General features: G+C 37.1%; 1 protein-coding gene across 1 annotated transcript in view; it reads left to right on the top strand.

Moving 5' to 3' along the window:
- The window catches only part of mylka (myosin, light chain kinase a), a 103,480-nt gene extending 76,147 nt beyond the window's left edge, over window positions 1-27,333 (top strand). The window contains exons 19-33 of the mRNA XM_007253492.4: window positions 8,410-8,457; window positions 8,800-8,927; window positions 10,760-10,916; window positions 14,024-14,329; window positions 14,584-14,619; window positions 15,392-15,482; window positions 15,670-15,873; window positions 16,756-16,973; window positions 18,829-18,952; window positions 22,133-22,285; window positions 24,150-24,273; window positions 24,503-24,593; window positions 25,051-25,173; window positions 26,119-26,318; window positions 26,429-27,333. Coding sequence (XP_007253554.3) covers window positions 8,410-8,457; window positions 8,800-8,927; window positions 10,760-10,916; window positions 14,024-14,329; window positions 14,584-14,619; window positions 15,392-15,482; window positions 15,670-15,873; window positions 16,756-16,973; window positions 18,829-18,952; window positions 22,133-22,285; window positions 24,150-24,273; window positions 24,503-24,593; window positions 25,051-25,173; window positions 26,119-26,318; window positions 26,429-26,473 — 2,048 coding nt within the window. The 3' untranslated portion in view covers window positions 26,474-27,333. The remainder of the gene's footprint in view (window positions 1-8,409; window positions 8,458-8,799; window positions 8,928-10,759; window positions 10,917-14,023; window positions 14,330-14,583; window positions 14,620-15,391; window positions 15,483-15,669; window positions 15,874-16,755; window positions 16,974-18,828; window positions 18,953-22,132; window positions 22,286-24,149; window positions 24,274-24,502; window positions 24,594-25,050; window positions 25,174-26,118; window positions 26,319-26,428) is intronic.
- Window positions 27,334-27,999: the final 666 nt, after the last annotated feature.

Below are 27,999 nucleotides of genomic sequence, written 5' to 3'. Positions count from 1 at the left end.
ATCTCAGTTATAATCTGGTTATATGAGAGCTGCTTCAGTTGAATTTTCTTCTTTTTTTTAAGCTGAGGTGGTGAGACAATGGTAAAAACTTGAGTTCGAGATTTACTGTATGACTCAGTTTATGTATTTGAATCATCCATATTTTGAACGTCTTGAACCTGCTCAAATATATTTAAAGTGAAACTAATCACTTACTACATAGTGAAACTATGAAACTAACCACTAACTGTATAGTGAAACTAAACACTGAAGTATTCTTTCATGATTCACATAGGTTCACTTTATATACAGTATATGAAATACTAAAGACTGTTAAAAATGTTTTTGTTTTTTTGGCATAGAACTTCTATAGCAGGCCATATAGACATTCATAAAGGGATATAGGGCCCTATCTTACACCCTGTGAAAGATGCGCCGCGATGCTCATTACTCTCTTACACTATCATACACGTTGTTAAAAGAGCATTGGACTTTAGGAATATATTAATGCCAATGGGTGTGGTGGTCTGGAAGTGATCAGGTAAATTTCTGGCATGTTTCTATCTTGGCAGTGGAAAACACAGGTGCGCCACTGACTGATTAAAACTAGGACAACAGGCATCAGTCAGTTCTTTACCAAAACAAACAAACAAACAAAAACCCTGGTCCAGAGCCTTCAGGAATCAACTATAAAATTAAACATGCGTAAAAATGTGCACAGTAACTATAAGTTATTATTAGTTATAAATTTTTTCTAACATTTATAAGGATTTATTTTTATCATTGTTACACAGATTTAATAATTGTAGCTTAATATAGCAGATATAGACATTTTGATGTTTGGTAATTTGATAGATGCTCATTCTCACTCATCCTCTCTCACATCCTACAGTTTTTGAAATATAAAATGGTAAGAGAAAAGCGCTTTGATTGAAAATAATTTCAGTTTCCTCTGCCAAGATGCACGAAGCGCAGCACACTTCAGATACGAACGTGTCAAACTCAGAGAGCACCTGCCTCTTAAAGGGAATGACAACTGGCACACTGATGTAAAGTCACTCAGGTGCACAGCCTAGAAAGCCTACAGCTACAGAAAAATTTCAGAGCCATGAGGAAAAATCTATTTAATGTACATTATACTAAATATAAACAAAACCAATATATAATGACAGCCAATGTATGTACACACACTCACACACTTGCACCTAAAAGACTGCTTTTAAATGTGATTCTGGTCCAGTGTTTACCCTGATCATAGGAAGATTGCAACTGTGAATCCCAGTGATTCCACAGCCTGTATTTCCTGTAAGTCTGTATTTATTATATAACACATTATAAACAGTTATTATTGGCCTGCCAATACATTTGGATAGTACTGTAATACAGTGTAAAACAGTTTTGACTGTAGATGGCTATGGACTTCATGTTGGCTCTTTGCCAGATGAGCAGTTTGACAGTTTGAGCTAATAGCTTTATGTTTGTCTTATAGGCCTGTAGGAACGTAGTAAAAAGCCAGTGACAAGCGAACGAGGGGGCAGTAGACAATGATAAGTGGAAGGAAAATGGAAAAGATAGAGTGAGTTTAAAAGGAGAGTAGAACAAAGATCAAGATATAGAGATGCGCTGAGACTTTTATTGCATGGCTGCACTTCTCCTAAACTTCCATGTATGGACTCAGACCTCTCTTTCTTTTTTTCTCTCTCTTTGCCAATCTCTCTCTTTTGCTGTTCTGTGACCCCATGTTTATTTTTCGTATCGTTTTTTTTTTCTTCTCTGGCACTGTGCATCTGAGTATTGTCCCTGGTTTTATCTTTATCAGAGCACTCTCCAGCAAACATTGTGTGTGTGTGTGTGTGTGTGTGTGTGTGTGTGCACATAATGCAGAAAAAAAATCTTCAAATTAAATCTGATGCTCAGTCATTATCATTACTGTGGCTGTGTTTATATTTAATAGCAATGTAGCACAGCTTTCCAGACCATACATGATGCTATGATATCACCAACTGTGTGGTCTGTATGTAGTCTGCTCAAGTTTGAGCTCAGAATGTCAGTATGATGTATTGAGGGAGAAAATGCTAATATAATGCTGCAGACAGATGCTGTAACAATGTGGATTTTTTTGTAAGCTTATTCTGAACAGTGGCTGAATATCACACAGGTCTAGAGTGGCAGAGGTGAACTGTGCCTTTTAGGCTTAGAATCTTAGAGGAGAATAAATGATCAGGACATAATGCTAATTTCTGCTGTGTCTCGTAATACAGCTCTGGAAAAAAATTAAGAGACAACTTAAGTTCATTGTTGAAAATATTGTAATTTAGAGCATTTATTAGCAAAAAATGAGAAATTACCGAAATAACAAAAAAGATGAAAAAAACTTTCAGACCTCAAATAACGTAAAGAAAGCAAGTTCATATTCATAAAGTTTTAAGAGTTTAGAAATCAATATTTGGTGGTTTTAAATCCAAAACATTTTTCATCCATGTTGGCATGTTCTCCTGCACCAGTCTTACAGACTACTTTTGGATTACTTTATGCCTCTCCTGGTGTAAAAATTCAAGCAGTTCAGTTTGGTTTGATGGCTTGTGATCATCCATCTTCCTCTTGATTATATTCCAGAGGTTTTCAATTAGGTAAATGACCCCTGACACTAACCTGTTACCACTGTTCTCCAAAAACACACTGAATCCTGCATAGACCCCCACTCCAAAATCGTAATGCAGTGCATTAGTGACATGATTTGTTAATTTCTCTGTCAATTCTTTATTGTATTAATGGTTAATCTAACCAAACGAAAGAACCTTTTATGTAAATACATTGAATGATTGAATATTCCAAATGTTCCAAAAAACTAATAAAAAATACATGTAGAGGTGGGCAATACAACATTTTATTTTAGCGACATTCACAGAATATTTTGCTGAAGCGTAATGTGAATATCATCAATGATTAAAGAGAGTGTAACACTCACAATATGCAGATAAATCAATCAGTAATACTGCCCCCTGGCTGACGTCCAACCTCTGAGTCTTACCGCTATTGGAGGCACACTGCTGCTGCTACAGCTCAGCCAATCATCTCTCCCTCCTGCCCTGCCTCTAAACCCATACATCACCCAGTGCCTTTCCCAAAATAAAATACTCCTCCCATTTTTCAGCCTTTTTCAAATTTGAGCTGAGGTTGGAGTCAGCGAAAATCAGGGGGTTTTATAACAGCCCTTTAAGTAGATTAACTCTCAGTTTGTTGGCCTTCTAAGTAACCTGGCACTTTTTGATTATAATAAATACAGATGAATGCAGTTGATATATAGTCCGCAGTGAACAGTGCTTGTCTGCAGTATTATCAAGATCATCTTTCAGGCATGTTTTTGAAGCTCAGCATGAAGTGGGATTACATATTGAACTAATGATTAAACAATGCAGGGAAAATGTGGTGCTATTCGGGATGCTGGAAAACATTATTAACCTTTCCACAGCAGCACTGGAGGATGTTCAGGCCAGTGCAGAACCATGCTGATCTTACTGCAACACACCCAGCTGGAGATATTACTGCAACAAATATGCATACACTTATATACACTGCCTTGGCAAAAAAAAATATATAATATTTCATTGGACCGCCTTTAGCTTTGATTGCAGCACGCATTCACTGTGGCATTTTTTCAATAAGCTTCTGCATTGTCTCAAGCATCATCCCCACATCATTACTTACTTAAATCCAGGTGGCAACTTTTTTTAGGCTGGCAGTGTATATCTGCTATGTGTTCATATAGCTTGCTTTTTTAATATTAGCAGTACACATTGGTGCACTCTGTACTCTATGCCCTAAAGTGCACTCTATAGTGGCAAAAAAGAAACAAAATGCCCTATTGGCTGCCCTTCTGGTGGGAAAAAAGTGATTGAGAGCCTGCCTGCAATTAATTATGATGTGCCCTATAAACAATTTGATGGTGTGTCTTAATAAGTGCACAATCTATGGGTCTTTTTCTGGCCTTCCAGTAGAAATGGGTGCTGTTAAGAAGTGCCAGTGATGGTATTTTTTTATCAACTTCAGTTGTTAATTGTGCATCTATTCCATCAGTGTAAGCATTCAGTTTTAGCCACACCCCCTATAGAATGTTCAGATGGCAGATGGTGCTAAACACAGTCTGACCTGTTTGTGTTTCCCCTGCTGCAGTGTGTGTGGCGGTAATACATCAAATTTGTTTTTTAGCTCTATAGATTTATTTAAGGTTTATTAAGTTTTCATTATTAATTTCATCAGTTCTTTGCATGCTGGCAGGGCCCTATTTTGTACAGTAGGTGCCATTTAAACAGCCTGAGACCTCTACTGGTAGTACACCTAGAGTAGAACCTGTAGGAAATAGTACTCATTTTTTTGTAAAAATCTGAAAGATCTAATATACATTACCACACATGCAGACAAAGCACACCCCTAAGATAATTTGCTTATTTTGTATGTTTACATATTGTAGAAGTAATTAATAAGAAAAATTGAAAGAAAATCAAGTAATGTATATTTAAGCAGTTTATACTGTCACATTCTTGTTTTGTTCCATGTCTTTTCTTGTCTATCTCTGTGTTTCTATCTTTTCCCGTGCCTGTCTTGTCTCTGCCCATGTCTTCAGTGCTCTCACATGTGTTCATTTGTAGCCCCGGCCCCTCATTACCTGTCTCCAGGTGTTTCCTGTTTCCTCCATGTGTATTTAAGTCACTGTGTTTTCAGTGTTGGTTTGTTGTTTCTTGTACGTGGTCACGTTAGAAAGGTTGTAGGTTTTTTCTTTGTTATCAATCTTTGTGAATTCATTGTTTCACCTATTTTTTTGTTTATTTTGGATTAGTTATATTAATAAAAAATACTTAAAATAGCGCCCGCCTCCGCACCCCCTTGCTGAAACTGACAAATACACGAGAAGGAGTGCTGTAACGTGTAATATTGGCACTGCTGTGCTGCGGACGTAGGCACGGAGTAGCAATACATGAAAAGTAGTACATGGAGAGTAATATATGGAGAGCTACAGTTACAGTACATTACTGGCTCATAATGGCACTCACAGAACGCTTCTCAGCCAATCACATTATAATCACTCGAAACCATTTGCATTGTTGTAATTACTGTGTAATATGCATTAGACTTTAGACAGCATTTCTCTCATTATTTTTGCCATTTAAGCTCTTCAGGTCCAGTTAATAACCAGAATTGGTACAAAATCCAGTGCACAGAATTTTGCAGTAAAAACTGCCAGGACCTAATAAAAACAAATGAACTAAAAACTGAAACAAATGTATTGTAAAACTAAAACTGTATATAGATTAAGCCAAAAAACTGTAAGTATTGTTCCCTGCATATTCAAAAGACTCTGAATGTGTAGAAACTGGAGAAAACTGGTATAAACTGGTATAAAGGTTTCGGCAGGTCTGACAGATGAAATGCTGTAATAAAATCATTGGTAAGATGAGAAAATAAAAAAGCAGCTTGCTTCTGCAGCCCTGCTACTGGACTACTACAAAAAAACTTTGGACCGTTGGTGTAATCGAAGGTTAATTATCACTTGCATAGCTTGCATATCTTTTATTTAATCCTTCTTATGCAAATAATCAGCGACTGCAGTCTCTCCACCCAGATGCATGCTGGGTACTACAGTTGAGTGTTGTGTTCTCTCACTTGTCTTATGTTCTTAGGGTTTTTTCTCAGCCGCTGTCTCTCTTAGCTCGCTCATTAGCGGTCTAGACCCATATTTCTGCAAAGCTGCTGAGGCTCTGTACAAACAAACTGACTTGACAGGACTCACACAGCAAATTATTGGTTTCCCAATGAAGTGTGCTCTACGAACTACTGCTCTTGAGAGAGCCATGCTTTTGAGGTTGGCTGCTGAAAGCGCTGTGATATTGGTTTGATTGGCAGGGCTGTATATACTCTAACAGTGTGGTCTAGAGATTATTAGCCACCTCTGGTGCTTTTAAAAATGTGATGACTCAAAGAATACAACTGTAATCCGCTGGCCCCATGTAGACTAAACACTGTAAGATACGAGGACTTTAGAGAGGAGTGTGTATGTACAAGAGTGCGAGCAAGAGAGTGAGAACTGCTGGTTTAGTTACTGAATACAAATTAGGATTTCATTGGTTTTCAAATTATTTTTTTTATAATATAATTTTGTATGGATGCACCTAATATTCAAATTGTACAGAAATTATAAGTGCCGTTTTAGCTGACAAATGCACTGTAAGCCTGGATAGTTGAATTTACTTAGAAATTGGAGCCAACTGGTTGCCTTAAAAAAAGTTAATTAATGGAATGAAAAATTTAGAAAGTCATCAAGTTATTACAACTAAAAGGGAAGTTGATTTAACTTTTTTAAAATTGATTTCTTCCTGCTTTTCTTTTAAATTCCATTTTACTTAGATATTTATTTTATAAATATTCACACTGCAAGCCTGGAAAAGGTGAATTTAGTGGCCAGACAGTTCATCAATCATAATATATGATCTACAGGTTTGCCAAAGGTAGCCCTGGGGGGTAAAAAAACGACACACTGATGTCCAGAAATGTCATAAATTGGAGGACACACCAAAAATACAAATAGTTTGTCCCAATATACTAAACTTTTTATAAACCTTTTATTATAAGTTTACTCAACTCAAAGGTCGAAAATACATACAGCATAGTTCTTCTCTAATATATATTCTCTTATATGTACAGTATTACATATTTAAGATTAAATAATATTATTATATGGGTAAATTTTTTTGCAAATTTTTCTCAGTTTCATAAATATTATTTGCCAAAACTAAAAGTCTTATTTTTTTTACTTTCTGAAAAGTATGCATATTTTTCATATTTCATAAAAAAGAAAGTGGTTTACACCCTTTTAGCTCACACGTGGCATTAGGCAAAAGGCCAGTAGGTTATTGTTATCTGCTCCAGAGAGTCCTATTTTATTGAAAAGCTGTTTGAGCACATTTGCACATCTGTCTCAGCAATGGTTGGAATTTAATGTAGCTGAATACATTCATTAGAAAAGGTGTTTAAGGGGGCCGAGTGGTCCAGCGGTCTAAAGCTCTGCCATAATGAGTGGGAGGTCGCAGGTTCGAACCCCCGCTCATGCAGCTTTGCCATCAAGCTGCCGGCAGCAAAAAAAATTGGCCCTGCTTCCTCCGGGTGGGTAGATGGCGCTCTCTCCCCACCCCACTCCTAGGGGGATGTCCACAGCACAGGGCATCTGTGAGCTGATGTATCGGAACCGAGCTGCTCGAAAAGAAGCGGTGGCTGGCTTTACATGTATCGGAGGAGGCATGTGCTAGTCTTCATCCTCCTAGTGATAGGGGGAAGTCCTAATGAGTGGGTTGGATAATTGGGGAGAAAATGGGGGAAATTTTTGAAATTAAAAATATAAAAATAAAAAAGGTGTTCCCAAACACTAATAATTCTGCCCATTCTGTCACCAATGCTTCTTAGAACATTATTATTCTGTCATTCTACTGCACACATGGTTTCTTTTTACGCGGCTAAATTACGCAGCTATTCTGTTGTTTCTCCTTGTTAATAACTTAACTGCTTAAAAACAAATCTGGTAATTTCCTGCTTTGCAGAGTTTGTTGATTCCTATCTAGTAAAAGCTCATTCCTGTGACTGGGAGATGTGAGTCATGAAGCTGAAATAGTTCTGTGTTGGAAAAGGGATGTTTTTATTTCCACAAAGACAAGAGAGGATAGCTTGGCCAGCAGAAAATGTGGTGGAATGTCAGACATCCCACCAGAAAAAAAAAATCAAATCAAACTTCTAATTGCTTCAGACTGACTTTGGTGCCTCTGCTGTTGCGTGGCGGTTGCGTTAGTTAACCTCTGTAGCACATTGTTTCATGACAGCAATCAGATGTAAAATAAATAGTGCCAAGAACTATTTCCTGGATTCTTTGGGGACTATTTTTAGTATGACCAAAAAAGGCAAACACAAAAAGGACATAAGCAGCTGATCTCTCTCAGGACATGCAGAGGAGAACAAGTCTCGACCGTTCTCCCAGAGTTTGCTTATCGGCCTGTTGAGTGTTTGCTCAGTTACACACTGACGTCCATGGAGAGCTTTCTGTCTGACTAAAGAGAATGCTGTTCTCCTCTACACTGTAAAACCCTGTCAAACTCTAACTGATTTAAATTTAGTTTATATAACAGTTAGTAAATGTGCTAACGTTGTATAAGGTTTACACCTATACCTAAGAAGAGGTAGCCCAAGGGAACCGACTATACATTGTCAGTAAGTGTCTGTGGCGACGCTAACATATGGGTAATCAGTTTAAGGAACATGAAGGAACATATTGTAAAGCCATTTCCTTACAGTTCCTTGTGGTGGCTGTGTGATGGTGGAGCTCAAAGTAGCACCAAACCACTTCATTCATAATAAAGCCTCACCCTGTTTCTCCGTTCCCTTTTCCAGATGAAGCCAGAATAAAGAAGCCGCCACCGAAAACTCCTCCTAAACAAGGTAACAGCAGCCTGTATATGTATATATTTTTCAATTGAAAAATCCATTTGGTTCTTTAGAACCGAGATGTGGGCAAGCATGCCTGGGCTGTGAGTGCAGTGGGGTTAGTCATGCCTTAATAAGGCTTTGTCTCCTTCTTTGGCCTACAGCATGTTATCTGTCGTGGGAGTTTCGGAATTGTCCGAACTCTGTTTACCTAATAACACACTTGGCCCCTGAGAGCACGCACTTACTGTAGACCAGGCCTTCCTTTACACAGACTGGCACCAGCTGCTGTAGGATTTTTTTTTTTGTATTGCATGCATGCATATATATATGTACTTGTGTGTCTGTGTATTTCAGGTGCTCCCCCTCAAATCCTTCAGTTTCCAGATGATATGAAGATCCTGGCGGGTGAGCGGGTTAATCTCCTCTGCAAGTTCACTGGAACATCACCCATGACCTGCAGCTGGCTCAAGTTCCGTAAACCAGTAAGCACTTTATATCATACATCTGTGTTACAGATAAGGGATGAGGTTAAATGTTGGAGTGGCTGGGTTTCGTTCTGTTCAGTGCAAACAGCAGTGTTGCTCACACTAAAATGAATGTAAGCAAGGGACACCCAGTGCTAGTGGCCACAACATTTCCTTAGTGACCACTTAAACACTGTGATTATTCACCAAGTGACCAAAATAGAGGGGAATAACAAAGAGAGATAACTAAGCAACAAAGCGCAACAAAGGGTTCATCAACGAGACCACCAAAACACAAGGAAAAGCTCAGAAGGCAACGGGAGATGGTTGGCAATACTTTGCAAAGTAAGTACACAATTCAACAGGCATTTTTACAGACTGATTGGAAACAGGTGACTGTGATCAGTACTCTGGAGAGAATGATCAGAAAAAAAAAACGTTTCTGATTGGAGCACAATCGGAAAATGACACCACATCACAGTGTCACAGAATCATGGGAAGGTGTAAGTCTTAGACTCAACAGAAGCAAAGCATTTTTTAAATATATAAACTTGCAATTTTTTTAATCCGATACAGGAAGAGGAAGTGAAGTGTAAACAATTGGCTGTAGAGGAAACACTCTATCCAAAACGTTTAGGATGAGTTGGGGTGACCATTTATAAATGACTTAAAATGAATTAATGAGTTCTTACATCAAGTGTGAAGCTTTCCCAGAGGAATATAGGCCCTAAAGAGCAGACAAAAGACCAAAAAGTACCTTTGTTTTCAGGGGATGAGTCATTTTTGTGTAGATTAATAAAGAAACATTATACACACTTTATACACTTCTTTAAACTTTCGTGGTTCTTTATTGAGTTAAACTTGGTGTAGCACCTTGTTCCTTGTTAAGAGTATATGTGTCCTGCACTATGAAGCGCACCGGATTATAAGACGCACTATCAATGAGCATCTATTTTCTGGTATGTTTTCATACATAAGGCCTACTGGATTATAAGGCGCAAGTTAAGGAACTTCTAATTCACCATGTCTTGCCCCTGGGTGGTGGTAGGGAGGTGGCTAACTAAGTAAAGTAAAGCTAAGCTAAGTAAACAAAACTGTAAAAAATATATATTCTTTTAAAGTCAAACGAGTGCTGCATGTTAATCTAAACAGATTTCTCTCTTGAAAACTGTTTATTTGGGTGAGTAAAGTGCTTCCATTTATTTACAGTAAGCTTAGATTCCCAAATTTCTCCAGCACTAAGGCTGAAGCATTAGCATTAGCTGCTAACCGGCTAACGGCTGCCACCCGACAGTGCTACACTGAGAACCCCGAGTGCTCTGGTGAGCCTGGGTGATATTAGCTAGCATCCAAGTAAACAGGGTAGCTTGTTTTAACACAGTAAATGCACAGGCTACAAGCTGATATACTCCCCTCTGAACGACAAAATAGCTAGCACGGTTAGTGGCTAATGCTAATGCTCCTCCAGCAGTGCTAGCAGCCGGGTTCAGGCAGATAATACTCACCTCTGAATGGGGAAATAGTGGTTTGCAGCCCCAGTGCTGGAGAACTAAACTGAAACTCCTGTATAACTCTGTACTTCAGCAGAGTGGCTTTACTGCTTCTTACAACCCGACTGGAAAAAAATATAAACATAAGACGCTCTGTATTAAAAGGCGCACTGACTTTTTTGGGTAAAATTAAATCATTTTAAGTACGCCTTATAGTGCAGAATTTATTTCTGGCGTCATTTTGTCCTCTAAACCAAGGCTCAATGTATGTAAAAAGCATTTCTTTATGATTTCATACTAACAGCACCTTTTTCTATGCACTTAACCATCAGAGTGATTTCTTAATATCTTTTCCCCCAGATTCAAGAGGGGAAGAATGACATCACCATTGAAAGCACAGACTCCAGCAGTCAACTGTCCATCGCAAACGGGCAGCAGGAGCACTGCGGCTGCTACACCATTGAGATCAGGAACAACTATGGCATGAGACAGGCTGCTCTCAACCTCACCATCGTGGGTAAGACTCTGTCATTATGCATTAAATTGTTTAACACCTGTCAGAGTAAGTCACTTTACCTTTCTCCTGACCTGAGTGCTCAAACCCTCTCCAAAGTAGAACCTGTCACATTGTTAGGCTAGGTTTAAATCATTTATGGATCTGCACACAATAACAGAGCTCTTTTGAAACCCTGGCTATACGGGATGTACTGCTTTATCATGATTAGTAAGTGTAGTTCATACTGTCCTTCACAGACTATAAAGAATATAATAATAATAATAATAATAATAATAATAAAAAGACGTACTTATGCCAAAAGATAAGAGCCCCACTGCAGTGGGATATTTAACACAGCGCTAAAAAAAAATCAAGTCCAGATTTAAGAGAGAACTGTATGTACATGCCACATCATCAGTTTATTTAATGTAACAAGCAGATCATTTTTTTCTGCCTACCAGTTTAACATTCACACAAGCTGTTTAACACAACATCCATTACAATGAACTGCTGAGCTGTTGACCAAATTCTGGTCATAACAGTTTTTTCTTTGTTTTATTTGCTGTCACGGAGATTTCACACACAGTACAACCAAAAATGTACAATCATTTGTTCATTGTCAGGAACCTACCTCAAATATGCACTGTAGTCCTCCTGCCCAGTATCATTTTACAAGTTTGGGATCGTAGCCAGTTACCAATCCACATGTCCAGCATCTATTTCATACAAAGCAGACACAATAACATTTCTCTCTGGAGTCAATATTTGCATAGTAGAGACTTGTATCATGCCAGTTGTAGTGCCTCTATGTAGTGAAGTGCCACTTGATACTGATGTCTGGTACTGCAGGAACATTAGAGACTATTTAAAACAGTTATACACTCTATGGGTTAGCGCTATAAGTCGCACTTAAAATCCTAAATTTCCCAAATGTCAGTCTGCCTTATAATCCAGTTCACCTTATGTATGAATTTTACCAGCCAGGTTGTTATACAGCGTTTATACAGGAGTTTCCGTTTCAGTTCTCCAGCGCAAAAACCGGAGCAGCATTAACATTAGCCGCTAACCACGCTAAGCGCTAGCTCTTTCGCCAATTAGAGGTGAGTATTATCGGCCTGTAACCTGCTGCTAACCCAGACTAGCAATGCTGGAGCAGCATTAGCATTACCCACTAACCGTGCTAACCGCTAGCTCGTTTGCTGTACAGAGGCAAGGATATTGAGGAAAATCTTGAATTCTAAGCTTATTATAAATAAACGGAAGTGCTTTAATCACCCAAATAAACAGTTTCCAGAGAGAAATCTGTGTAGATCAACATCCAACGCTCGTTTGACTTTTTTCAAGAATTACAGTTTTAGCTTAGCTTTACAGGTCTCGCCACCCAGCGATGAAACTTACTGAATTAGAAGGAAAACATGGCGAAACCCCTGTTACTTACTACTGTCGCATAATATATCAGAAAATGTTGATTGATCATGCACCTTATAATTCTTCTTCTTATAATTTTTATTATTATTATAATTATAGTGCAAAAATAGGCTTAATCCCAATGCAGGAAACCCACTCTGTAAGTATATTGACATTATGGGCCCTATCTCACACCTTGCCAACAGTCTGTTTTCATGCCTTCCACCTACGTTGTTTAAATAGAAACAGTACTTGTGAATATATCTATGCTGATGGGTGTGATGTCTTAAAATGAGATGTGTTTAGGTCATTTACTGGTGCATTGCTATCTTGGCAACAAAAAACACAGGTGTGCCAAAGTAAATTGTCAACACAGGCATGTTTAATGTGTGAACACCCCTGCTTTTTCCACACACACTTACACGCAGCAGTGCACAAACCCATAGAGTGTGCCTGTTGCCAGCTATGCAAACTACATTATATGCAAAAAACATTATTTTACATCAAGACAGAATATAGGTTGGATGCTACTGGTATATATTGGAGATGACCTGGCGAGACAATATACAGGGGTTGGACAATGAAACTGAAACACCTGCCATTTTAGTGTGGGAGGTTTCATGGCTAAATTGGAGCAGCCTGGTGACCAATCTTCATTAATTGCACATTGCACCAGTAAGAGCAGAGTGTGAAGGTTCAGTTAGCAGAGTAAGAGCACAGTTTTACTCAAAATATTGCAATGCACACAACATTATGAGTGACATACCAGAGTTTAAAAGAGGACAAATTGTTGGTGCACGTCTTGCTGGTGCATCTGTGACCAAGACGATACATTGATACATTTGCGATGTATCAAGAGCCATGGTATCCAGGGTAATGTCAGCATACCACCAAGAAGGACGAACCACATCCAACAGGATTAACTGTGGACGCTGTAAGAGGAAGCTGTCTGAAAGGGATGTTCGGGTGATAACCCGGATTGTATCCAAAAAAACATAAAACCACGGCTGCCCAAATCACGGCAGGATTCAATGTGCACCTTAACTCTCCTGTTTCCACCAGAACTGTCCATCAGGACAATTCATTATTGTGGTCTAAAACCAGGTGTTTCAGTTTCATTGTCCAACTCCTGCATATCACAATACAAAGATTACAGTTTCATGTATTGTCATATATTGGAATACGGTAAGCGAGGCAATAGATTTTTTAAATTTTATTTTATGAAAACCATCAGTTTAAAGTATGAAAGCACACTATTATATTACAATTTTTTTTAGTAAAAACAGCCAGATCTCAAGACAGATCATTTTTTAACAATTTTAAACATTTTTAACAATTACTACCATAACAGGCTTTGATGTTGGGATATTCCTGAGGATCTGATTGCATTCTAATGCCAGATATGGGCTAGAGTGGTTCTATGTTCTCTGGAATGATGGTGCTCCATCTGATACATTTGGGATGAGTTTGGGAGTTGAGGATGAGGTGAGGTAGTGATCGTCCAGCATCTTGACCTCACTAATGATCTTGAGATGTTGATTGCAATCAAATCCTTACAGCAGTGCTCCAAAATCTAGTAAAAAAAATGTATCCGGACAGTATAGATTATACAGTTATTCAAACAAAAGCAAGTTTTTTTTAATACACTTGATTTCAGAAGAAACATTGTGTAAGCAGATGTTTCATATACTATATATAACCTTTCCTCCTTAATATTTCAGATAAACCAGACCCTCCTGCACGCGTCCCAGCTGTCACAGATATCCGCAAATCCAGCCTGACCCTCTCCTGGTACGGGCCCACGTATGACGGTGGAAGTGCTGTCCAGACTTATAACGTGGAGGTCTGGAACTCAGTGGAGAAGCAGTGGAAAGAGCTGGTGTCCTGTATCAACACTTCCTATAACATCCAGAACCTGCTGCCTGACCGGCAGTACAAGTTCAGAGTGAGAGCTGTGAATATCTACGGTGTCGGGGAGCCCAGCGCAGAGTCTGTAGAGGTGAAGGTGGGGTTGGAGGATGAAGATGGTGAGCTCCATCTAGTGGACATTTCTGAATGTTATTCTGTTTTAACATGTGGAGGATCTCATGTTTGAGCTGATTGATTTCACTTGAAGAAACAAATGAGGGACAAATGAGGGCATTTCATTTGATTAAATTAGTCATTTATTTTATTGCAAAACATAAACTACTCTATTAACTTGCTATTTAATCATTTATGCAATTTATATGCAATTACTGTGTTTATGACATAATTACAACATCTTATTATTGTTTAACAGGAAATAAAGAAGATGAGAATGAGCCTTCAGATGATGGTAAGTGTTTCATTGATTTGTGGGTTTGACTCCCAATACAGTAAGCTGCATCTAATGCTCAGCGATATAACCTCAAATCAGTTTTGTGATTAACTAAAAATAGCGTATAATATTGCATCTCATAGCACGAACCTCGAGTGTATTATTGTGATTATACCACAGTTCCATTATCTCTGTTTATTGAAAGATTTTGAGTTAAAGAGTAGGCTTGTAAGCGCTGAATCGTTGCTAGGTTACCTGTATGTGGCGGAGTAATACACGGAGAGCTTCGGTTACAGTGCATTACCTGCTGATAATGGCACTCATGGAACGCCTCTCAGCCAATCACATTGCAGGGTCGGAACTAACTGTGGTATAATTAAAATTAATAAATAATTATTTGAATGAATAATGAACACTGCATTTTTGCATGTTTGCTTGTTTAAGTTTTTGCAGTGTTTAGGTTGTTTGCTATTCGATTTCGAATAATTGCATTTTAAAGGCAATTAAAGGCACTTTAAGGCTTTTTACTTAAGCATGCCTGAACTTTTGCTCCAATAATAGCTTTCTAAATTGGGATAAGCAAAAGAAGGAGAGCATAAGCATATAAGTATGACAATATATACATGTAATTTTACATGCATTTTTAATAGACTTTTTTAGTACACTTTATTAGTATTTCTTTTAAATATTTGTCTCACTACAAAATATAAGTTTGAATATAATTGGAAACAGGATAAAAATAGGTGTCAAGTCTCTTTCCCTATATAAACTCACATTCTTACATTGGCAGAGTCAGAGAAGCCGCCCGAGTACAGAGACGTGACCATTAAAACAGATGTGAAGGTTAAGGACCTCTATGATGTGGAGGACAGACTGGGATCGTAAGTTTTAATATTGCTGGTTCTTTATTTCTTTATTAACTAAAGAAACATTAGCACACAATATCTTATTTATTAGCTTTACTAATATCTTTCCTTATAATCACTATACATTTCATATTGTTTACACTTTTGTTTGTGCTTATAGAGGTTTATATCCAGTTTTTGTCTTTGATTTGTTTTCTCTCAGGGGTAAATTTGGAACCGTGTTTAAACTGATAGAGAAAGCAACTAAGAAGGTGTGGGCTGGAAAGTTTATCAAGGCATATTCTGCTAAAGAAAAAGACAATGTCAGGCAAGAAATTGGAATCATGAACGATCTGCATCATCCGAAGCTCGTGCAGTGTGTGGATGCCTTTGAGGGAAAGACAGATATTGTCATGGTATTGGAAATGTAAGTTTTTTTTTTTTTTTCCATTTTCCTATATTTTGTCTATATCTAGTCCTTAGGTTAACATACAGCCTGAATGGCTTGCATTAATATTAAAGACAATTTATATTTCATTCATTTACTGACTTAAATGGACAGAGGGAGAATGAATATACAGAATTAACAGACCACTTCAGTTTCTGAATCAGTTTCTCTGATTTTGCTATTTATAGGTTTTTTGAGTTTCAGACCTCAAATTTATGCAAAGAAAACAAGTTCATATTCATAAAGTTTTAAGAGTTCAGAAATCAATATTTGGTGGAATAACCCTGGTTTTTAATCACAGTTTCATGCATCTTGGCATGTTCTCCTCCACCAGTCTTACACACTGCTTTTGGATAACTTTATGCCACTCCTGCTGCAAATTCAAGCAGATTCAAATTCAGCTTGGTTTGATGGTTTGTGATCATCCATCTTCCTCTTAAATATATTCCAGAGGTTTTCAATTTGGTAAAATCAAAGAAATTTAACATTTTTTTTATTGGTCTACTTTAAATAATGGAAATTATTTTTTAGACATTTTAATTGATTCATTATTATTTTTTTTCTGAAAAGGCACATGCCCACTAAAGCTACTGATGAGCATTAATGTTATTTTTTATGTTAATATATATGAAAATGGAAAGTGCTCTGAACTGAATTTGAACCTCTTCACTCCTTCACTTCACTTTAAGTGGAGTTAGAATGTAGACAGATAAAGCACTTAACCTTGATGACTCTAAAACTTGACTCCTCTTCATTCATGTCCATGTAAGCTAAAGCTATAGCTGAGGCTGTTTAGACTTTCATAATGATAAGACAGCCTAAAATGCTCTGCATATTGTGTGTGTGCTGTGTATTTTGCAGGATCTCAGGAGGGGAGCTGTTTGAGAGGATCATTGATGAGGATTTTGAGTTGACTGAGAGAGAAGTCATTAAGTACATGCTGCAGATTGTGGATGGGGTCAGCTTCATCCACAAGAAAGGCATCGTTCACCTGGACCTCAAACCAGAGAACATCATGTGTGTCAACAAAACAGGCAGCAAAATCAAGCTCATTGATTTTGGACTTGCTCGGAGGCTAGGTATCTTCCACAATAATAGAACTGCATCAATAGATTTAAAAAAAAAATATATATATATATATATATATATATATATATATATATATATATATATATATATATATATATATATATATATGTATGGAGCTTTATCACTGCATGGTACCTATATTGTTCCACTTATCATCCCAATGTGTGCATGCGAAATAACCACGTCATACTTATCTGCCCAATATTGTTTTTTTTTTTACTCCATACTTGGATAGACAAAAGTATTAATTTCATAAATGCTGAATTACTGAGGTCTAGATACATCTGGTAAAAAAAAATCCTGTACTGTTCATATTTCAATACATATTGCAGAACAAACAAAATATTGCAATGTCATTTTTTTTTATAATGTCCACTCTATTCAACCCTACTCCCTTTCTGGTACCTGGTATGTGGTTTAATTTTTTTTTATTTCCACTACCTCACTATAAAAAATGTGACATTTCAAAACACATCTTGGTACCACTTTAAAAAATGAAAGGCTTCTATATAAAGAGTTTATACATAGTTTATAAAGATAAAGATTTATAAAGAGTTAATTAATGGTTATAAATTAAGTTGTAAATACTTTAAAAACATTAACAAGCACTTACAACAAGTAACTAGAAATAACAGTAAACATAGCTAATAAAATAATATAGAAGTCAGTTATTATAGTTAAATAATGGTTGAATTAAATGAATTAAATAATGTTAAAGTTATTAACATAAATGTTAATGCTGACTGATGGGAAAGACAAAGTAAGTAGATAAGCATCTAGTAAGATCTGAGGTTTAACAGTATAAACAAATGTGGAACCACTATTTGGTACGCAGCAGGCCACTGTTGCCCTTCCCATGTATGTGTTGTAACTGCATATGTTATTTGGTGGGTGACCTATTCATATCACAGCAGTGTGGTATTGCAGTCAGTGTATTAGGCATATAACACAGTTGGAGTTTTGAATCTGGCTACTACTTCTAGCAGACTGAGAGTGCTCCTCCACCCATACATTTCCAGACAGGAGTGGCTTTGTAGTCTGAAACTGACCATTAATGAAAGACTGGAGAAAGCTGCAGACAAATCATACATGGAAAAATGCTAAAGTAACAAGTCTGTAACTGTACACCATAAATGTTAATACATGGTATATATTTCTAATGATGGTGTAGGTTGTTTCGACACCAGAACCTCCCCAATAGCTAATAGTTCAAAAATTGAACAAAAAAAAGCACAAAATTGAACAAAAACATAAAAAAAAATATTACAGAAAAGGACATAGTAAAAAGCTTTAGCAAAAGTATTATGAGAGGACTCTAATCCTATGTTGTAAAATTTCTCATTTGTTCCTGAATTTCTTTGGATATTGGCATGATGTCTAGCTTTTGAATATCTTTTTTTAATATCTAGCTCTGTCGGGCAGGTCCTATTTAAGTAATTTATTGACCGAGAACAGGTGTGGCGGTAATCAGGCCAGGTGTGGCTAGAAAAAGTGAACTCAGCTGTGATAAACCTCAGTTAAGTTATGTATTAATGTTCGTCCTTAATAATGAAAAAAATAAAAAACTGCATTTTGTGTTTATTTGTGTTGTTTTTACCTAATTTTTAAATTTGTTTGATGATCTGAAACATAGAGTGACAGACATGCAAATAAATAAGAATTTGAAAAGGGGGAAACACTTTTTCACATCACTTTATCTATTTCTATTTCTACTTTTTGCTTGTTTTATTGCTGCTCCTAGTCATGAAAGTCTACGTCATCTAAAGTGTCTCTGCATATCTGTAAAATTTCACCATTACCATCGACCAAATGTGCTTAAATATCTTTCTTTTTCATGCATTACAGAAAATGCAGGTTCACTGAAGGTCCTGTTCGGTACTCCAGAGTTTGTAGCTCCTGAGGTGATCAACTATGAAGCTATCAGTTATCCTACAGACATGTGGAGCATAGGTGTCATCTGCTACATACTGTAAGTGACTGATTTAATGACATAACATTAAATAATGCAATGTGTCTATTGAACATGTGTCCGGTTGGACTTTCTTAGCCTGTTTTAACTCTATCAGGAGGCCTGTTTGAAATTGTGTGTGTTTTTCCATGTGTTATAGATTTGTGGTTTCGGTGTGTTCTTTAGAGATGTGTGTATGTGTGTGTGCAAGCAGGTGGTCGTCATACTGAGTTTACATATTCACAGCAGTAGGCGGTTGATCTAAGGAGAGGCCGTGTGTGTGTGGAGAGGGAAATATGTGAGGACCGTGGTTCTCGCTGTGTTTCTAATACCAAGCTGGAGCTGCTGTGAGCTCTGGTGTTTTTGGAGAAGTGTGTCTCGCTGTGGTAGTGCTGTGGCCTCTCTCTGATCTCTCACTAATGCTAGTCTGGAGACTCCAGGTTCCAGCCAGCCCAGCTCAAGTGGCTTAGCTATAAAGAGAGGAAAGACAGTCAGACACTGTCTGAAGTTTGAAATTTCAGCTCATGCTTGGATCAAGGGAGGTAAAAACCATAGAGCTTTTGTACTGGCTTCTTAAAGTGGCCTCACGGGTTTCAGAAGATAGCAGATGATATCCAGTACACCACCTTTTTTTTGTACTGAATGTAGATGTTATTAATCCTAGCCAGACACTGGCAGTCATGATCACTACCTCCGACTGTGCTGTCCACTGTGGGTGGTAATGTATTCTATAGTATGTTCCTTGTGCACATGTGACCAGTGTTGGGCACGTTACTTTGAAAAAGTTATGAGTTATAAGTACTAGTTACTTCTTGAAAAAAGTAGTTACTAACTGAGTTACTCCACTATAAATGTAACTAGTTACCAGTAAAAGTAACTATTGCGTTACTATTGTGTTACTATTGCGTTACTATTGCTTTACTATTGCATTACTATTGCATTAAGATTTTTTATCAACCTCACTGTGATCTATAGTTCTATATATCTGTTTTCAGCTTCTCCTCTGTGGCTCCGTGTGTGTGAGGCTTGTATCACACACAGCTGCCGGAGGGCGGGGCTGTGCTCATGCAGCGGCTCTCTCTATTGAAATGAATAGGATGCACTGCGCTGGTGGAAGGGGAGTGGGTGCGTCTTTAAAAATTACATTTTAAGTCGAGTTTGAGATCCCTGATTTAAAGTGCTCACTACATAATACTGTCTCCCTCTGAGGATGAGCCTGCAGACCCCTAGAGAAACCCTGGTCTCGTCCTCCCCTCCCTTGTGACTCACATACACACACACATTTGTGCATTTGTCTGTATGCGCTAAGTAAAAAAAAAGTTCATTCAGCTGCTAAAGTAACTTGCAGTAACGAAGTGTCGGAAATGGTAACGGCGTTATAGTTACAGACAGAGTAATTATTTAGATTACTTGTTACTGAAAAAAGTAACGGTGATGGTAACGCTGTTTATTTCAGCGCCGTTACTCCCATCACTGCATGTGACACAGTGTATTGAAAAATGTTAAATACCCACATCACTTCAGAAATTGAAGGTCCCATCCACCTGAGACCCACAATCAGGCCTTAATTGATTAACCCTAGAACGCTAATGCTAATGGGTGATTTTCACCCACATGTTTCCATGTAACTTTTATTTATTATGTTGCAGCTGTCTGAGTTGCATTGGACTTTGGTTATGGTTGCATTTAGGTGATTTTCGTCCGACGATACATAGTTACGAGTAACATATATTTTATGGGTGTAATTTATCTGATGTTAGTGTTTGTGTGTTTAAATCAGGCGCTCACATGTCCCAGGAATGAGTGGACCAAAGACCAAGTTCTCAGCAGCACTTTTTTTTTGTTAGGACATTACCTGTTAAGGATTACCTGATTTTCCAATAATTTTTCTGCTTTTTAATAGGGTCATCCATGGTACCTTTTTAAATTTTGTATATCGTCGCTTTCCTATGAAAAACACTTATTTCCATTTTTGTCGATTTTTAGTTTACTACATAGTTTGAACAGACAAACTGTCCCTTACACTGTGCCAAAATGTCTTGATAAAGGGGCCAATAGAAAGTCTTTTTTTTACGTGAAATAACTCTTTTTACATTGACTTCTATTGACAGTTTGTAAATTTGCTGTTATGGAGATAAGTGTTTTTCATTGGGCAGCGACGATATATATTTTTTTATTTGTGATGTTGTAAAATTAAAGAAGGTTCCAAAACTTGTGATACAGTGCATACCCAATGTTAGTGATGGTGTTGCTAATTTTAATGTTAGTGTTCTTGAGTTGAACATGTTGCCTTGCCATAAGTGTGCTGACTAGTGTTCAGCGTCACTCACAACTTATACATGTGTGGGTGTTCCCAAGCCATTCCTGACTGCTTAACTATCACTAAAAAATCCATCAATTTGGGTGTAATTCCTTTAGCTTTCCAACTGTTGCTGCTGTACTGTTGGTGGTAGCTGTTGTTTTGCTGGTTTATTTTGTTTTGTTTTGTGATTAGTGGAGTTTGTTACCTTTGCTGTATTTTAATGCTCACTGGCTGAGTAATGAACTCTTAAGGAGGGTATCTAGTTAGTTATGTTCAAAGTCCTTACTCTGCCTCCTTCATAAGATGCATTCGTTTTAGTCATTTTATAAATATGTGAGTTTGAGTCAGAAACAGTAAACATGCCAAACTGAAGCTGAGCTGAGAAAATACTGACTTGGCATTTCAGAATAAAGGTCATATTTTGTGCATGAAAAACCAAAACTGATACATAAGAACATTGTGAAACTGTTAGCTGTAAACCCCTTAGCTTTAATTATACAGGCACTGTGGGGTACTGTATTTGATTAAAGCATTGCCACCTAATTAATCAAGGGGAGCTGATGAAGGATCAGCAGCTGAGTGATGAAGCATCTGTGTAGGCTACAGCACCACCCATCTGTTCTGGGTGGGGTTCTGTTTAGCACAGTCTGATTGTGATGATCAGCACATTTAGAGTTAAACAAAGGTAATCACTCACAGCAAAGAAGCTGCTGATTGATGGAATCACGCAGTGACCGCAGGCAGATGCTGGCTGGCTGTTACACAGATCAAATTGGCGCTGCTGTTTTCTCTTAAACTGCCTCGTCTTTTCCCCCAGCCCACCCTCTCCATGTGCTCAAACTGCCTCTCTGATGTTTGTTTACTGTCTTGTTTTTTCTTATATTCCTTTCTCTCTGCAGTGTGAGTGGCTTGTCTCCTTTCATGGGGGACAATGATAACGAGACACTGTCCAACGTTACCTCAGCAACCTGGGACTTTGAGGACGAGGCGTTTGATGAAATTTCAGATGAGGCTAAAGACTTCATCAGCAATCTGCTGAAGAAAGACATGACGTGAGTTCTGTCTCACTGCAATCTACTGTAGTGAAGATGTGAAGTGTGAATGGCCTGTGGACTCAAACACTTTCCCTCACTGTCAGAGGGATAATTAACACCTTTAAAGAGCTGTAAATTCATGCGTAAATAGTGGGGGAGGGTACGTTTCACACTTACACAGTTACAGCAAAATGGCTTTGATCAGATGAAAGACTTGTTGTCACTCATACTGTGATGTAGATTATCCTTCACAGTGAACACAAAAGACAGTGATGAGACTTGTTCTGTTGCTTTTACATTTTTCCAAGTGATAATGTTGTTATGAGTTGTTCTTGATTGTTTTTCCATACAGTTGCATACATACAATTCTAACTTTTAGCTGTTAGCACTCTATTGTAAGTAATTGTTAGAAAGATTTAAACCAGCATATACAGAAAATCATAAACATGTTCTGATCCAGGTATCTTGCGTCAGAATTATGGTAGTACAAATACATTAAATGTACAATTAAAGTCACCAAGCTTTTAACAGGACCCCTGTACACCTACTCATTCATATAATTATCTAATAAACAAACTTTTGGTAGGAAATCGATGGTAAAGTCATAATCTGGTGCCAATTGAATCCACCCTGTCGTATGTGAACAGTCCAGGCTAGAGGAGGTGGAGGTTGTTTTAAGCGGACTTTGGTCCTGTTGCAACAACTTACAGTATTTATTTGAGTATTGTTGCTGACCATGCACATTCCTTCATGAACATAGTTTACTATGTTCTATTGTGTGGTTCCACCATGTCACAGAAATACTGTAAAACCTGGCTTCATGAACATGAGAATGAGTTCAGTGTTCTTCAGTGGCCTTTCCAACCACCAGATCTGAATCCAACAGCACATTTTTGGGATGTAGTAAAACAGGAGATTCACAGCATGAAAGTGCTCCTGAAAAATCTGCAGGAAACTGCAAGACACAGTCATGTCAACATGCAGAACAATATTTTTTTTTTTGGTGGAATCTGCTCCAAAAATAATGTAGAGTGTTTTATAAGCAAAGGGAGGTCATTCCAGTATTAGCATAGTTTACTAATAAAAATAATAATTCATAAGTGCTTAGCCTGTGGATATTGTTAATCAGTATTATGTATCCTCAATCACTACTGCATGGTGATGTAACCAAAATCTGAACAAATGTAATTATAGGAAAATAGGAATTAAAGTCTATTTTGATTTTCTTAATTATTATAATATATTAAGTATGCCCAGAGTTGTAGATGATAATTGGATAGATTTTTTTTTCATAATATAATTGTTTTATTTAATTCTAGTTTTTTATGGTTTTGGTTTTAGTTGTCTTTTTGTACTACTCTTTTACCTTTCCTTTACTTATGTATTTATTCATTTGTTTATTTTTCTTATTGCTTAACTATATTCTGCTGTTTTATGTTGCTGTTTGATGTTTAATTTTTTTTACTTCTTCAATGGTTTGCTTACATTTGACTCATACTCTATTATATTTACATACCTTAAAAAAACTAAAGGTTTATTTGTTTTATATCTTATCACACTTTCATTTTTTTTAGACTATATTCTAAATTGGCTTGTCTACATTAGAAATGATTTTAAATGAAGATTGATTGATTTGAAAAACAAGAAACATATATATAATCCAGAGTTACTTGTGAATTGAGAAGCAATTTCTATTTATGAGGTAGATTTTCTAATATTTATTTAATATTTAGATAATGTTTAGTGTGGTGATTCCAGGCATTATTTACATGTTGTGTAAATATTGTAGAATTTTCTTTTGCGTCATAAAATGTATTTAAAATTAAAACAGGATGTAGTGTGTAAAATTGTTCACTGAGTTCTCTGTGACTGTTTGCTGCAGTGCTCGTCTGACCTGTGAGCAGTGCTTCCAGCACCCCTGGCTCAAACAGGACACCAGTAATATGGAAGCCAAGAAGCTCTCCAAGGAGAGGATGAAAAAATATATCCTGAGGAGGAAGTGGCAGGTGAGCAGAGACTGACACACACACACACACACACACTGTAAGATCACCTGCGCTCTCAGTGATCTCAGTGAGTGATAAAAATGGGTTCAGATTTAGCTACAGATCTCCAGCAGGACATTGAGAACCTCTTTGAGTGTATCCAGACACTAGAGCAGACTGTATTAAACAGTAGTGTTAGTGTAAAATTCTGCTGATGAGGCTTTAACGTGTATGTTAATCATCTCCGCAGAAAACGGGGCATGCGGTGCGCGCCATTGGCCGACTCTCCTCCATGGCCTTGATGGCTGGCGTTCATGCCAAGAAGGGCTCCCCTACAGAAGGTACCATGGCAACAGCTTTTCTGCCTGCTTCACAGTCTCTCAGCCGTCGCTGTATTTTATTAATGGCAGACGGCGAACTCCTGACCCTGTCTGCTTAGTGCCCACATGGAGACTGGCACAGTCAGAGCCAATGCCTTATTATTAATAGATTCTAAAAAATATTATCAATCAAAGCCAATAAAACTAATGACAAACGTTAAAATGGAAAATTCTCCAAAAACAAATACTTTTTTTTTTACTTTATATAGAAAATAATTTTCTTTATGTATGCTTGATAGACCTTTACATACTGTATATTGTACTGTTTAATATCATCTAGCACACATCCCCTCAACAGTTTATCATTTTAATTGTACCCAATTTAAGTCCGAATTTTTCCAGTCTGTTGACTGATTTCTAGTAAAATATGATTCATGGCTTTGTTTCTTATGTTATTACCTGGCTGGTGTTGATGCAGGAGATACCCAGTTTCCTGAGGAGAGTGAGGAAAGGAGCCCCGTGAAGCCCACCTTCAGTTCAGTGATTAGGGACGTGGAGGTAGTGGAGGGCAGCGCTGCACGATTCGACTGCAAGATTGAGGGTAAGAGAACAAAACCTGCATATCAGCATGCATCTTAAACATACATAGTCCAATATAAACAATACATTGTGATTTGATGTGTGTGTTGGACAAAAGATTCTCAAAACCACCTACCAGCTATATTCAAACAGAAACTTTGAATATAGTTTCACCTACTAGGACTACCGTTTAAGCCCTGTCTGGTTCTGCAATCAGAAATGTATTGATTTTTGTTGCTAGTCAATGCAGTATATCTACAGAGGGAAATAACAGGAGTGTGAGACAGTGTGGTGAACTACAGTGCCTACATGGCACCATCTTGAACCCTGGGATAATTAGAACTGTTGTAAAAACTGATGTTAGAGCATTTAATATTTACAATATTTACACACCTAGTGCTGATTTTAAAGTACGGAGCTTACTTTAAATTTCAGAACTTACTTATGAGAACAAGCTAAGAAATGTTTGACCTAGACTAACAGCAAAAACAATAAGATTTCCATACACAAAAGGTTATTAAATACTCCAATATTTTAAATCAAATTAAGGCCTGGAAATCCAGTTAAGAAATCTGATCAAGAGAGCTAGATTTTAGCTCAATAAACGGGGTTTTTCAATCTGTGCATATGTGCAAATGTTATCATATATAACAGATAAAAAAAAAATAATAATAAAAAGGAAATAGCTTCTCTCTCTCTCTGGCCGGTATCTTTACAGAAAGCTGTGTTTGGAAGTTTAATGTTTGTCACATGCTTCTGTGAGATTATTGACTGGTTGCAAAGTAGACATTACATTATTTTCTGACTGTAAACCCAAAATATTTCCTTTATTATCCGATTTCATATGCATGTAAATGGGTTGATCTGACAAAACCTGATTTATATGTTTGCTAAACTTGTATTCACACTTATTTTTACAGTTTCGCTTCTCATGTGTTCACGAATATTTGTGTGTTTGTTTGCTCAGGTTTTCCTGACCCCGAGGTGGTGTGGTATAAGGACGATCAGCCCATTAAAGAGACGCGACATTTCCAGATTGATTATGACGAAGATGGAAACTGCAGTCTGGTTATCTCTGAGGTCAATGGGGATGATGACGCGAAATACACCTGCAAGGCAGTTAACAGCCTTGGGGAGGCTATCTGCACGGCCGAGCTCATCGTAGAGGTGATGGGAGGAGGAGAGGAGGAAGAGGAAGAAGAAGAATAAATAGTAGAAATTGAAGCAATAATATTTTGATTGTTTTTTTTTTCTCTTTTCCTTTGTCACTCTTTTAGCCGCTGGTTTTCACTCACCCACTTGGACTTACGGAGGTAGAGTGAAGATGGGCTTGGATCACTCTTTTTTATGTTTGCTTTTATTGCACTTTTACTCTCTTTTTACTTTTATATCATCATGACAGTAAACACCAGACACAGTAAAGGGTGTTGAGATATTTATGAAACTACGATAATGTCACTCACATTCAAGAGAATACATGCAGTATTTAATTCTATTATGTTTTATTTTGCTTTTTAATCAAACAATCAAAAATCCCAGATCACATCACATTGTGCTTTGTTGTTTTTTGTGTTCAGAGACCAGCCTTACTGTGTGTATGTGTGTGTGTGTGTGTGTGTGTGTGTGTGTAAGAGAGAGAGTTCCTCCATTAAAACGACTGTATGTATTATTATTTAAGCACCTGTTAGCTTTAAGTTTTTTTTTTTTTTTTAAGATTTGTTTGGAAATGCTGCCACATCACCATATTTCAGAATAATAGCACTTACCATTACAGAGACTGTAACTCAACTGTATGTTTTACATTAAATATGTATGTAGATTATATTTACTTACTGTTTTTATTACATACTAATTTGAAAAGTGTAGATTACATTTTAATGAGAACACTACAGCTGTAGTAACTCACTGGTATGGAATAAATATTTTATCACAAACACAAACAATGTTTTGTATTGAACTGAAGACTATCAGGGTCAGATTAAGATCTTGTGGTGCCTCTGGGCTTCAAAACTATGTGCCTGTTCTTTCTAAAACAGACTGCTTATTTACTCATAATACGCTGATAAGCAACCTTACAATAGCTTTTTTCAGTTCCCTCCGACTACCAGCATCTGATGAACATTTATTTTGCATGTTTTTATGTAGATATCACAGTCCACCAAATTCTAAGCACTTTTTTTTTCTCCAGTAAAAAACAAGTCATGCCATATCATGCAGTGTAGTACAGTCAGTTGCTACATGTTTAAAAATAGTATGAGCAATCAGGAACAATAGGTGCAAATTTTCTTGTCACAGTGAAAAGTTTTCAACTCGTAAAATTAAAATGATTTATTAACTTATATTTATTTTCAGTTTCAATGTCTATTGAATTTTTTGCTCTTTAAGCCTCTAATTGCAGTATTATGTTATTTTAATTCCATTATATCAGTGGCAAATAATGTCGATAATCATATTCATGACAATAAATCACAGCAGTTTGTGGGGCAAGATATTGTCCAAAAAATGTTAAGAATTGTGACAGGCCAACAGGCCAATCTGCAATCAATAAACAGATTTAAAAATACAGTAAGACAGTCTCATGCATTATTCATTAAATTTTAGCATCGCAACACATTTTTAATAGCAGGTACAAATCAAATTAAATAAAAAACGTGGGTGCATGATTTCACTTAGTATGCAGAACACACAATATGTACTTAACATAAAATAAATAAAACAAAAATAGACAATATACACTTACATAACTTATGCTATACACATTAACTTACACTATGAATGTCCGTAATGCACTGTTGAATATACAGGTATAGTACATAGCTGTGACTATATAGATTTACATTACATTTCT

Source organism: Astyanax mexicanus, chromosome 11 (assembly GCF_023375975.1).
Source record: "Astyanax mexicanus isolate ESR-SI-001 chromosome 11, AstMex3_surface, whole genome shotgun sequence".
Lineage (NCBI taxonomy): Eukaryota > Metazoa > Chordata > Actinopteri > Characiformes > Acestrorhamphidae > Astyanax > Astyanax mexicanus.
Note: the sequence above shows the minus strand (reverse complement) of the source record. Positions and strands in the feature narration are given on the sequence as shown.